This window comes from Symphalangus syndactylus, chromosome 1 (genome assembly GCF_028878055.3).
Source record: "Symphalangus syndactylus isolate Jambi chromosome 1, NHGRI_mSymSyn1-v2.1_pri, whole genome shotgun sequence".
In the NCBI taxonomy this organism is placed as follows: domain Eukaryota; kingdom Metazoa; phylum Chordata; class Mammalia; order Primates; family Hylobatidae; genus Symphalangus; species Symphalangus syndactylus.
Window position 1 is genome coordinate 136,803,609 of NC_072423.2, and position 14,383 is coordinate 136,817,991.

At 39.3% G+C, this 14,383-nt stretch overlaps 1 protein-coding gene across 11 annotated transcripts in view; it reads left to right on the plus strand.

Moving 5' to 3' along the window:
• The window catches only part of THRB (thyroid hormone receptor beta), a 382,425-nt gene that overhangs the window by 308,810 nt on the left and 59,232 nt on the right, over window positions 1–14,383 (plus strand). For all 11 annotated transcript variants that reach the window (XM_055285744.2, XM_055285718.2, XM_055285710.2 and 8 more), the window contains one exon: window positions 643–903. In XM_055285744.2, coding sequence (XP_055141719.1) covers window positions 643–903 — 261 coding nt within the window. Of the gene's footprint in view, window positions 1–642; window positions 904–14,383 lie in introns of those variants that run through there.

The window sequence follows — 14,383 nt, forward strand, 5'->3', positions numbered from 1 at the left end:
CTTTCCTTCATCGGTTCTTATTGCCAACTTGGGACTGTATTGAAGCCCTTTACAAAACTTGTATTTGTAAGATTCCCTTCTTTTTTTTTTTTCTTTTTGTAGGCCATCAGAGGTAGAAGGTGGTAAAAACAGAGTTGCCACTCTCAGTGTGGCCACGTGAGCACGTCCCACTTAAGTAACAGGGTGTCCCTCAGGTCAGCTTGTGATAAAACCCAAGTCAAACAAGGCTGAATCCTGGGTGTTTTATGTCCTAAGGATCTGAAAAGTGTTCACGGCCAGCCCTGACCCTCAAGACCTCAAATGGTCATCTAAGCAGTAACATAAATTGGTGTGTAAACTTGCTCCTGGGCCATTGCTGTGGAAGTGGGACTGGCGAAAGTACAGCCTTGCCATGCAGGAACTAATGTCTTTCTAGGCATTTAAAATAAGGGGGAATGTGTTGATTACTCCGACAGGCAACCCAACTGCAGTGGCTAAATGCCCAAGGCTGACAAATTCTGCATCTTATCACTATCGTCAAGTGGCATGTGAATACTGTCAGCCCAAAAGAATTGAGAAACAACTTGCCTTCCAAAACTCTGCATCTCAGCAAAATCTTGACAATGCCAACAGCTCGTCATCTCGTGTTTTTCAACCCTTTAGAAAATGGCCTTACAGCCTGGGACAAACCGAAGCACTGTCCAGACCGAGAACACGACTGGAAGCTAGTAGGAATGTCTGAAGCCTGCCTACATAGGAAGAGCCATTCAGAGAGGCGCAGCACGTTGAAAAATGAACAGTCGTCGCCACATCTCATCCAGACCACTTGGACTAGCTCAATATTCCATCTGGACCATGATGATGTGAACGACCAGAGTGTCTCAAGTGCCCAGACCTTCCAAACGGAGGAGAAGAAATGTAAAGGTAACCAGATTTTTATTAGCCCATTATCATGTGTTTCAACAAGAAAAAAGTATCCCTGTCGTAGCTGTGTACTCCATCCACATTTCTCTTCCAATGTGTGGTGTCCCATGTTTTCTCCAACTGTTCTTTTACTAGGCGTCATTTTCTTCAAATATTCTTTTAAACATAAATAAATAAGTGGAATCTAAAGAAAGGCAGCTTGTTTTGGTTTCACGTTGTGCTGGGACACTTGGGGTGAAGACATTTTTACTTCTCTAATTAGTAGACGGGTTGTTAGTTTTGGCTTTAATTCCATTTTTGGGTCTGAGTAGAAACAGGCATCGCTGTATTTTTATGATGTCTTGCTTTAAAGTGTCTCTGTGCATGTGTACATTTCTTTTCCCAAGTGTGCCAGTAGCTAATGGGATCTCAATGCCTACCTTTAACCTAGACAATTCATGCTCAAATGAGAGGTTTTAAGTTGTTGTCTTCTACTCATTAAATCCTTGTGTCATCATCCTGAAAGGAGAGATTATGGTGTTAGGAGGTTGTCACCTCATAAGGCAAAAAAAACATTAAACTGGCCTAAGTTCCTGATTGTATTAGATTTAACTGTTCTTTACCTCAGGTCGCCTCCACCCTGACAGATGTCTTTGTGCTGATCGCTTTATTGTCTTAGGGCTCCCCAAAATCTTTGCTTCTTAAATCAATTTGTGTCTTTCAATGTCCAAGAGATCAATTTGTATCTTTAAATGTCTAAGTTCATTTAATTTCCCATTCTTTTTCAGTTTAGAGTTGTTTTTTTTTTTAAAAAAATGGGGTGTCTATTGGGTTTTTCTTTAAGGATTGTGACTCATGGTAAAATTTTAAATTGTGTTTTGAAAATCTCACAATCATATACCAATATATAATAATGAAAGTTTGCAAAGACTCCCATTTACAAGGCATGAAGGACTTATACAGCTGCTCTACTTTGAACATATACACATGATTATATTTATCCTTCATATAAAAGAACTGGTCTTTTAGGTTTTCTGAAAAATACTTTGAAAGCTCCTGGGAATTACCAGTTTACCTGGGAAATTGAGTGTTTCAGTTGGAAATAAAGTTATTCAAAAGTAATAGTGAAATAGTGTTCTGAGCTCTGATTTGAGTGCAGTCAAAACTATACATGTCCCTTTGGAAAGGTTTGTATTTGGACTCTCTCATATATATACATATACATATATATATATATATATATATACATATACATATATATATATATATATATACATATACATATATATATATATATACACATATACATATATATATATATATATACATATACATATATATATATATACACATATACATATATATATATATACACATATACATATATATATACACACACATATATATATACATATACATATATATATATATACACACATATATATATACATATATACACACACACACATATATATTCTCATATATATATACTTCTCATACATATATATACATATTTCTCATATATATATACACACACATATATATGTGTATATATATATAATTGAGGAGATCTGAGAAATTGAAAGGGCTATATAGAAAAAAAGCAAGATAAAGTTTTTCAAAGGAGTCAGGATGTAGGACGTGTGTGTGTGTGTGCACGTGTGTGCGTGCGCAAAATACATTTGTTTGCAATACAATTGAGATTTAGTCTTAGCATATGTGGCCAGATTGTATCTCAAAATTATATGGGCTGGCACTAAAACCATGTCAGTTTATGGTGAAATGCCAACAGAAAACTCTAGCATCCTTGTGACCTAATAATGTCATAAACCCAATTTGATTCACTCACAATTGATACCCATATTCATTCATTTATTCATTCATAGAGTCCATCTATGTCTCTATCATTTAAAATAAACCTTGGCCTTACATATCTAGAGTTTCCAACACCACACATTTCAGTTTGTTGGCGATCTTAAAAGCAAAAGGAAACAGTCTCTGTTTGGATACGAGATGCTTAGTAGAGTGATTAAGACCACAAATATTTGAGACTGATCTACTTGAGCTAGAATCCTAGCCTTTGTACTTTCTGTCCTTGAGCAAACTTATAAGATTGTTAATACAATTAAATAAGATGATGTATTTAAGCATTTAGCAAAGTACCTGACTTATAGTGCTCTCTGAATAGCAACTGTCATTATTATTGTGATCATTATTATTAGCTATGCATCATTAAGTCATATAAATACTTTGAACTATGCTGTGAGCCTGGTAAGAAATGAAGCAAGAGGAGAATTTCAGATGGATGTGGGATAGGACATGAGGCTTCAGGGAGGTTAGAGTTGATAATTTATTCTGCATTCATTCAACTCTTTTTCACTGAAAGTCAGAGATGTAATAAGAAAATACAATTAAATTATTAAAGTCCTTCCTCAAGATTCTAATATTAACAGGAAAACAGCTAAAATAACTCTCCTATGTTTTCCAGAGTGACCACCAGGGTCCACCTTGACATAGGCATGAGGCAATGCCTTGGTTCAGCATAAAAATGTCACCAGGAAACCTATGTCATCATGGCCCAAGAAACTTATAAACTAAAAACCATTCATTCAAAATGGACACATGTGTTGAGTGAGGCAGCAGTGAGTCCAGGACAGTAACAAGATTATACAGTCTTTCCTTATAGAGTTGCTTCTCCATCTGCTCTGCTTGTCAGCTCTATATAGTTACTATGAAGAAAGTTCTATTTTGATGTTCACCCATGTTGGGCATTTATTTCCTAGATGGCTGTCTATCCCACAAGAATGCTTGACATCTCAGTCTTGGGCTAGTAATCCACGCATTCACTCATCGGTGTTTATTGAGTGCCTACTGTATACAGGATATTGCCCTTGATGTCCAAGCATAAGAAAATGGCAGCAGGGCCAAAAGGACATCCAACTAGCCCTATTCCAAGGACCCCATGTAGAAATGATACGAACAAAATAGTCCTGAGGATACAAAATTTAATGCTGCACAACAGGATCCAAAGAACAAATTGACGCCTTGAAGCTGTGCAGTGAGCCCATCTGCCAGATCAATCATCTAGCCAGGCTAGACCAGTGCACTTCTAAGCATGGTTTGGGGACTGGCACTCTTCTGCAAAGTGGTTATTACCATTTCTATTGATGCAAATACAGAAACTGAGAGTAAGCTTTAGGAACTTTTATAGCAGTTTGACATTGCCACTGGCATCCAAATGCATGAACAGTGAATTCATTTCACTGAACAGGATATAGTCAGTTAGTTGGGTGTTGTCAAACTTGCCTGGTCAGTCACATGTGGCTTGAACTATGTAAAAGTCTTGTGCAGTAGAACCATGTATTGCTCCATAATGGACCAAATTTTTAAAATAGTCTTTCACTTCAAATAGTTTATAGTACTCTTAAATATTGTTTCTTTAGGGTTTTGGGTAGCTATCTAAGATTTTGTTTTTCATTTTGTTCTGAATACTGCTTTTTTTTTTGAGGCAAAGTCTTTCTCTGTTGCCCAGGATGGAGTGCAGTGGCGCAATCTCTGCTCAGTGCAACCTCTACCTCCCAGGTTCAAGCAATTCTCCTGCCTCAGCCTCCTGAGTAGCTGGGATTACAAGCATGCACCACCATGCCCAGCTAATTTTTGTATTTTTAGTAGAGACAGGATTTCACCATGTTGGCCAGGCAGGTCTCAAACTCCTGAGCTCAGGTGATCCACCCACCTCAGCCTCCCAAAGTGGTGGGATTACAGGCATGAGCCACTGCACCCGGCCTTACTGCTTTTATTTTAACCTGCATATACCTATGCTTCTGTCTGCTGTAGGCATCCTAAGTGAATTAATTGGTAACACATTTAATTAGAATGAGAGCTATGGAGGAGCCCTTACATTCTGTTGCAGATCCCACAAGTTGAATCTGCTGGAGTATCAGAGGCTATTTTAAACAGGAGCAAGTGACCCATTCCCTTCTGCAACTCACCCCACCCACCCGCACCCGCTCGTTCCATGCCACACTTCCTTGGCACTTTAATCACAATTTGAACCAATTGCTCAGCCATAAGGACCACATCCTACTCCTTGTCTTCCTCCTCCCTTCCCAGTCTGAGACGATATATCCAGTGCTACTGAAAGTGTGGTAGTACCAACCAGTGGCACTAGGAGAACATGGAGCTTGGTAGAAATAAGATTCTCAGGCCCCACGCAGACTCCTGAATCTCTAGAGAGGGGCCCAGCCTTCTATGTTCTTGCCAGCCCAGTGCAGATTCTTAATACCTGCGTATCATGACGAGCTTGAAAATACTCTTCAACTCGTTGCACAGGAAAGGGTCTGCCACCTGGTGGGCACTTCGGAAATGTGCATTTTTCTTCCCTTCCTTGACTGCACGTGTGGAGCCACTTGAGTCCCTCCATTCTTGGTTGGGCCTTTCTTTGGTCCTGGCTTATCTCAATTGCCCACTGAAAGGTCTGCTTAGTCACTGCCTAATAACAGATCACCCTGGGACTTGAGCCCTTCTTCTGAGAACCCCACACTGTTTGACTGGGGCCCTGATCCTCTCCTGAATTCTTACAAGGCTTCACCCCTCTACCCTCTCATGCCCTACTGTACTTCTCTCTGGGAACCACAGGGTCTCCCCACTCCAAGGATGAGCTCTAGACAGATGCATGGATCCCTGGAGCTGGACCTAACCAGCCCTGCTGAACCCAGGCAGTCAGGCCTTTACACTTTTATGTCAATCAGGGACCTTCCTGAAACAGTGAAACCCAAGGGGAGAAACAAGGCAGGGACTCACCCACCTCCCTGGTGGACTCAGAAAAAGGAGAGCAGCAATCAGTGATCTCACAGAAACGTCTCTGTGCTTAATATTTTTAAAACTGATTCTCAGATACCCAGGAAGGCAAGAGGGAATGAGTTAAAATAATTTTAAGAACAAGTTATTTCCTCTCATGATAAAAGCCTGTATGTTCATGATAGAAAAAAAGTTTCTACAAATTTTTAAAATTGCAAATTAATGTTTTAAAATCAGTTGAAGTTCTATTCCCCAAGGGTAAGCACTGCACGTTGTTATTATATTTCAGTCTTTTCTCTGTGCATGTGTATTTTTTATAAACCTGGGATCATACTAGGCATACCATTTTAACCAGCTTTTAATGCCTAACAATATATCATGAACATTTTCCCATGTCATTAAATATTCTGAGTCCTGACTTTCATTGGCTATAGATTATTCTTGTTTATAGGTGTATCATAATTTATTAAACCAGTCCTCAAGATTTAGACAAGTTAAAGTAATTTTTTAAACAATATCTTATGTCAGCAAGGGGAAAACTATTCATGCTCTTCATAAAGATGAAAAAATGAATCAAATCAGTGATGACAATTTCAAATGATGTGCCATTCTCATTTACCAAAATAACAAAGTGTCTTAAAAGTTGGAGACATAAATGCAAGTCATTGTGTGCATTATAATCCTTCACGTTAGACATTCACATTTTCAGCAGATGATTGCTATCTTTGTCCTTAAGTAAAATACAAGGGCATCTCCAGGTGAATGAGTATTTTAGAAGGTGGAGGATTAAAAAGCTTGTGCCCTTCCGCCAGTACTATCATCTGCTCCATCCATCTCTGCTCTCCACTCTGCCCCACTCATCATACATCAGGATCTGCAGTCCCAAATGAGAGTGCCAGTGGTTCATTATACCTCAAGGGCACTCTGGGAACCTTAGCAATCAACATGAGAACAATGGCTGTCTCCCCACTTTGGGCATATGTCAGATAGCTGTGTGATTTGATACTTCAAAGGCAGGGACAAGTACCCCATACGTATACTGGGGCAGACAGAAATAGAAGGCCAAGGGGGGAAAAAGCTACCCACGAGATTGGAGGGAAGAAAAAACAAAAAACTGGAAACAGCAATGTCAAAGGGAGGTAGATATCAGAAATTCAAGGCCCTGGTTCATCTAACTTCAGTTTTCATTGAGATGCACACGGAGCAGGGGATGGACCACCCCACGCTTTCCAAGGCCAACTGAACAGTGTCTGTCGTGCCAAAAGATGCAGACGTACCCAACCATGCCTCTCATCATACTCTGTCCCAAGGAAATACTCACACAGGGCACAAGTCTGTTCAAACATGTTCTTTGCATCTTTGTTGTTACTGATAAACTGGAAGCAATCTAAATGTCTGTCCACTGGGGAATGTTCTAATAAATTGTGGTATATCCAAAGCATTCACTAGAAAAATTAAAAACAGACGACTTTTTTAAAAGAAGTGATTTTAGGAATACTTAATGAAAGTAAGCATGCATTAAGAATAGTGTAATCCCATTTATAGCGTTAGAAGTCTATACAATTGTGTTTTACAAATGTGCACAGAAAAAAGTTCCCAGATATACATCAAACTTGTTTCAGTATATACCTTAAAAAAGAAAAGGGTAGAATAAGAAAGATTAACTCCATATGCAACCACATTCAAAAATCTTTACAAGAATGTATTAATATTAATGAATGTATTAATGAATAATGATGTGCATAATTTGTTTAATATTATGATCATATGCTTTACAGTTAGGCTTCAGTTTATTTCTTGCTCTTTAAATCATCAGGTCAGGGAAAATTTTTTAACCTCTGTGACCCTCAGTCCATTTAGTTTTAAACAGAGGAATAATATCTAGCTTTTACATTTGTTGTAAAGATGAAAGATATTTCAATGAAGGATTTAATTTTTTTAAATAAAAAAAAAAGACGAAAGGCCAGGCGCGGTCACTCACACCTGTAATCCCAACACTTTGGGAGGCCGAGGCAGGTGGATCACTTGAGGTCAGGAGTTCAAGACCAGCCTGGCCAACATGATGAAACCCTGTCTCTACGAAAAATACAAAAAAAATTAGCTGGGGATGGTGGCGTGTGCCTGTAATCCCAGCTACTCAGGAGGCTGAGGCAGGAGAAGCACTTGGAACCCAGGAGGCAGAGGTTGCAGTGAGCCAAGATAGCACCACTGCACTCCAGCCTGGGCGACAGAGTGAGACTCTGTCTCAAAAAAAAAAAAAAAAAAGAAAGAAAGAAAAAAAGAAAAGAAAAAAGATGAAAGATAATATGTATAAAGCACCCAACATAGTGCCTGGTACTTAGGAAAAACTAAACAATGATAACTGTTCTTAGAATATAAACACACCTCTTAGCCTTGTGCCCTCCTCCTCCCGTTTTTGCCACCCTTTCTGACGTTGAAATACATTGAACTATATAAAAATAAATGAAGGGACACAAAACAAAACAAACATCATGTGCACAGCTCTAGTAGAGGCATAAACAGTTGAAAAAAAAGTCCATAGCAACAACCAAAATATTTTTTTTCAGACTCTTTTAAAATTTAAAACTTTAAATGAGAAATCAAGGGGAAAATGAAGTAGCTGAACTGGAATTCTAACTCAGGCAATCTGGCCCCAGGGTCAGAGCTCTGTACTGTTATAATCCGCTATGACTCTAAAGGGTAAGAACATTCCAGACCCAAAGGAAAGAATTTGAAACTGTGGAGGAAATACTCCTCTACTGTCAGGTAAAGATGCAGGGCGGTGAGACCTGCTGTGATGGGAGGAGTAGAAGTCAGCACGTATCTACTTAAGACAGTCCGAGGTCATATTCTGGTGCTGCCATTTACCAGCCATTGAAATTTGGGCAAGTCACTTAGTTTGTTTGAGCCTCAGTTTTCTCATCTGTAAAATGTGGACCCGCTTTCACAGAACTGTGGAAAGAAACAAGCTCTTAAATGATCTCATGGGACACAGTGAGTGCTCAATAAATGGGACTTATTTTTCTTTCTTACAGTGAGCCAGAAAGACTATGAGAACCACATTGGACATTAGGAATGTAGAATGCCCACGTAAGAATAACCACTAAATTGTGACTGACAGTATTGAAGTTTCTAAAGCCAGGAATATTATGGACGCAGGCAGAACAGATGCAATTGCCAAATCCCTTGACTCTTCCAAGAGGTAGTTTTCAGACAAAATCAGATACAAGTAGATCGCTAATGTACCTAGCATTGAAGTTGGAAAGGTATTATTGGGAGGGTCAGCCTTACAAAGACATATTGTAGGTGATCACTGGAGTTCAGTCTTTCTCTTCCCCAGGACATCGCCTACAAGTTGCCCTGAATGCTTATAATTCTATCATTGCCCTTCCATTGTGGTCTTTCTTTTTTTGTTTGTTTGTGTTTTCCTTTTGTTTTGTTTTTGAGATGGAGCCTCACTCTGTCGCCCAGGCTGGAGTGCAGTGGCACGATCTCAGCTCACTGCAAGCTCCACCTCCCGGGTTCACGCCATTCTCTTGCCTCAGCCTCCCGAGTAGCTGGGACTACAGGCGCCCACCACCACGCCCGGCTAATTTTTTGTATTTTTAGTAGAGATGGGGTTTCACTGTGTTAGCCAGGTCTCCATCTCCTGACCTCATGATCCGCCCACCTTGGCCTCCCAAAGTGCTGGGATTACAGGCATGAGCCACCGCACCCGGCCCCGTTGTGGTCTTTCAAAACGCAAACCTACTGGCTGAATATCTTATCAAGTCATTAGCTTCTCCAAATGGATGAATTGGATAAGATTCCTTTTACTCTTGACAGGGTCCAATAAAGACAATGGAAAGAATGGAACTAGAAGGAGGCCATGAACAGGGTAAGGATAGCAACGGATAAGAGAGAAAGAAAAGAATAATAATAAGGAACAGGACTGCCAAGTAACAAGTGATACTGTGCAGCTCGTCAGGTTGTGAGCAGCACTCACTTCATTGTCAAGGCTCTAAAGACAAATGTCACCTACCTCATTGTTTGTCAAGGGCTGAGCCTGAGCATAGGTTGAAACTACAACGAGTTTCCAGCCAAATCTAGACAAATGTGTGAATGGCATAATGATCACAGGCTATGAAGATATCCCCAAATGCCTCACCTTACACAGCTGGCCTGCTGCATCGTATCTTAGGGATGTTGCCCAGCACTTAGTAAACACATAGGAGAATGTTTAGAACAGACGACCATTGGTTCTTGGCTTTGACACTTACCAGCTATTTAAGCTTGGCTAAATCAGTAATTCTCTCCAACAAAAAATGTAGTCAGAGATAAATTGACCACAAAGAAATCAAATCGATGAATCTACACTCCATTTTTAAAGTGGCCCTCCAATATGATAATCATATTTCCCCTTGTGCGGAAGACAAGGAAAAATACATTAAATCATTACCAGCCCCCTAAAACAAGCTATGATCATCATGAAAACATAATACCAGTTCCAGGATAAGCTGGGAAATCAGTTGCCTTAAACCATCTCTTTCAGTGTCCTTACTTCCCTTGAGGATATCTTTTTCCCAGGAACATAAGAGTCTTCAGGCTATCCAAACCCATTTTCAGTCTCTACAAAGTCTAACCTTCTTCCCTCTTCAGTTTCTGAAAACATTCTCATTTTCCATTAAAAAAAAAAAAAACTTATTCCCCTGAAGGTGTTGGTGACTAGTACCGACTTACATCCTTACCTCTCCGGGGCAGGGAGGCTTTGAGTTTTGAGTACTCCTGGAGATGCAGGGACCTCATGCCAAAGGTAGCCTCTGATAGTGGCATTGCAGCCTAGGAAGCACATACATGGGGGAACCGTGTCACCTGTGCTTATGACCTGCCCTGGCACAGGGCTGGTTTATCTCTCCAGTTATTCTATTCTGTGGCTGATTCTAATTGTGAGCTGTATTTACAGATTGGTCTTTCAGGTCTTGGTCAGTTCAGCCTTCTTGATTGAACTGGAACTAATATGAGCCTCTATCCACACTGCCCGGGTCCCAGAAATTCAGAAACAGCTGAGCTTTTCAAGTAAGATTAGAGTCAGAAATCCTCCATGGTCCAGAGCTATTCTCCATGGCACTGACCTGACATAGGATTATTATATACTGTGAACCTCTGTCCCCATGACATTTGTCAGTATGGGCTTATACAAGGGATTTGGCTTTATTAAACTTTACTGCCTCTTAAAATACAGAGCTGTGCTGCATATGTGACTGTTTAACTCAATTGTCTATATGATAAAGACACTTGGCATTTGAGTAAGAATATCATGTGTGGGTTGATGGTTTATTAGTCTAGACTGCAATATTCTATGACTGGCAGATTGTACCCCAACCACCCATAGCTGCCTCAGACATCTAGTACAGCTATAAAGGCCATACTATTTTAGTTAAGCCTCTGGACTAATGAAAAGATATGTATTCAGCTCTCTGTTTGCCTAGTTCTGGAAATAACTTCTTATAATAAGACTAAGATATAAAACTAAAGGTCAAAACTGTGTAAGTAAAAGAAGCTACTGCCCTTTAAGGGAAAAATAATACATGTTAATTTTTGCAGCAATTTCAATTGAATGGGTTTCCAGGGAAACAGGTATCTGCAATGGGTTCATCCCACTTAATATTTAAGACAAGACATAGGGAATTTCTTTCTTGTTATCTTTTCCTGGTTACACACGACATGCTCATTCTTAAATTTCCTTTGAAGCGATCATTCTATGCTTGAGTCTTATTTGTTCTCCCAAAAAAAGAAATGAATGCCCATTCTATGATTTTTTAAGACTTTTTGATATCAGGAATATAAGCCTGGTGATCACTACTAAAAAATAAAATTATGCAAATCAATCTGACCCCCTTTTTTAATGAATCAAAAGCTATTTGTTATTACTTGTTTTATTGAAAATCTGCTTACTTTTTGAGTTGGATTCTGTTTCTGAGAGTCAAAGTAGAAAAATAAAATTGGTGGCAAAGGACCACTAAGTCTTCAAGGTTGAGTAAATTGTATGTTTTCTTGGAAGAGCTCCTAAGGCAGACCTATAAATTCCTTCTTATATTTTGTTTTAAATTAATCTCAGGTTTACCAAAAAAGTTGTAATAGTGCAAATAATTCCCATACCCTTCACCTGGATTCACCAATTGTTAACATTTTACCATATTTCTTTTTTCATTCTCTGTATGTGTTTGTTTGCATATATACACATTCTTTTCTCATTCTCTGTATGTGTTTGTTTGCATATATACATATTATTATTATGCCATTTGCAAACCATTTGAGAGTAAGTTATAAACATCATGCCCTTTTAACTCTAAATACCTGCTAAAACTAAGGAAATTATCTTAGGACACCATAGCACAATTATAAGAACTGGGAAGTTTAACATTGATGCATACTATTTTCTAATCTACAGACTTTATTTACATTTTACAAATTATCCTTCCTGCCACCCCCTTGGAGGGGGAGTTGAGGTGAGGACCAGGGCTGGAGAGAGGACTTGTCTCTAAGAGGTTTTCACAGGCTTCGTTCCTCTAGATAGGGCTGGGAGAGGCCACCACCAATTGTCCTTTATACCAATCTTATTTTCCGGTCTGGGATCCAGGCCAGGATCATACATTTTATTTATTTATTTTTTATCTCTTTAGTCTGCTTCCTCCTCCCCCCACCTGTGCAGCTTTATTAGAGTATAATGGACAAATAGGCTGGGTGCGGTGGCTCACGCCTGTAATCCCAGCACTTTGGGAGGCCGAGGTGGGCAGATCACAAGGTCAGGAGATCGAGACCATCCTGGCTAACACAGTGAAACCCCGTCTCTACTAAAAATACAAAAAATTAGCCGGGCGAGGTGGCGGGCGCCTGTAGCCCCAGCTACTCGGGAGGCTGAGGCAGGAGAATGGCGTGAACCCCAGAGTGGGCGGAGCCTGCAGTGAGCCGAGATCGCGCCATTGCACTCCAGCCTGGGCGACAGCGAGACTCTGTCTCAAAAAAAAAACAAAAGCAAAACAAAAATAATAATGGACAAATAAAAATTATATGTATTTATCATGTACATGTTATGTTTTGACACATTATACATCTTTAAATGATTAAATCAAGCTAATTAACATATCTATGACCTATATCCTTATCATTTTTTGTGGTGAGAACATTTTAGCAATATCTAACTGAAATTATGTACCCTTTGACGAACATCTACCCATTCTACCTACCCTCCCCGCTGCAGACCTTAGTTATCACCATTCTACTCTAGTCTGCTTCGATTTCAGCTTTTTCCATTCCGCATGTAGTAGAGATCATGCCGTGTTTTTCTTTCTGTGCCTGGCCTATTTCACTTAGCATAATGTCCTCCAGGTTCATGTTAGTCTAGAACCGTTTCACAGTTTTTCTTCGTCGTTCACACCATTGAAGAAATATTTCTTGACAAAATACAGGCTGATTATTATTTTGGAATGTCCCTTAATTTAAGTTTGACGGATGTTTCCTCATGATTTTTTTTTAGACAAGGTCTCACTCTGTTGCCCACGCTGGAGTGAAGTGGTGAGCTAATAGCTCACTGCAGCCCTGAACTCCTGGCCTAAAGCGATTTACCCACCTTGGCCTCCTTTGCTCTGGGTTACAGGCATGAGCCACCACACCCAGCCTTTCCTCACGATTAGAATCAGATTATACATTTTGGACAGAGATACTAAAAAATTGTATGACGCAGTGTTTGTTCCTATAAAATTTTGAATTTAATTATATGATGCAGAAATAGTTTTCAATCTTCCAAACCACTTATATCTTAGTGTGAGCAGGCCTAGATCTTTACTCGTGAGCTGGCTCATTATCTCACTGGGTTAGAAGAAAGTATATTTTCTAAAAGTCCTCTAATAAGCAGCTATTCAATGCTCTAAAGGTGAATGTCAGAGGAAAAAGTTACTTGTTTCTCTGTCCCCTCTGACATTTTTAAGGTTGGAATCATAGGATGATACTTACCTAGGGAGCACCTTTCTCCGTAATAGGGGCAAAGAGCACATTGTCCACGGTCTGAAGACTTTTCTGAAGATAAAAAAATAGACACAGCCACTTTATTCTCTTCTCATATTTTAACTAAACATTCTTTTCTTTCCACAATCCAATCATATTACATTACAAAACAACTAAGATCAGAGTATGTCTTAAGTTAACCTTGATATTTATTGTGTATCTTTCTAGAACATTCTGACATTTGAAATACAATGAAGAATTTCAATTTGCCATTTCTAGATTTGGATCTCAAGGGTACCAACATGAAGTAGATCCTATTTTTGAAAACTTTTACAAATCCTTTTACTCTACTCATCTTTCAAGGCCCAATTCAGACATCGCTTCCTCTGTGCATCCCCATGCCCCATGAGAATGAATTTGGATTTTTGTTTTTAATGCTGTGATGAAATTTTGCACAAGTATTCACTGTGTTCTGCCTTATTTAATTGTGGCTTCTGAACATGCCTGTTTGATTCACTGCAGATGGTGAATTCATCATAATTTATACTGACAATGTTTTAAATTGAGTGTGTTCTATGTGTCCAATATTGTACTATATGCTGAGAATAAAAAGGTAAATGCACACCCCTTTTTTCATAGGATTTTCAAACAGAAAACGTTGGCAAAGCTTCGAGTCTAGCCTTGCAATGAGCAGTAACTGTTGACAACCAAGCGATGA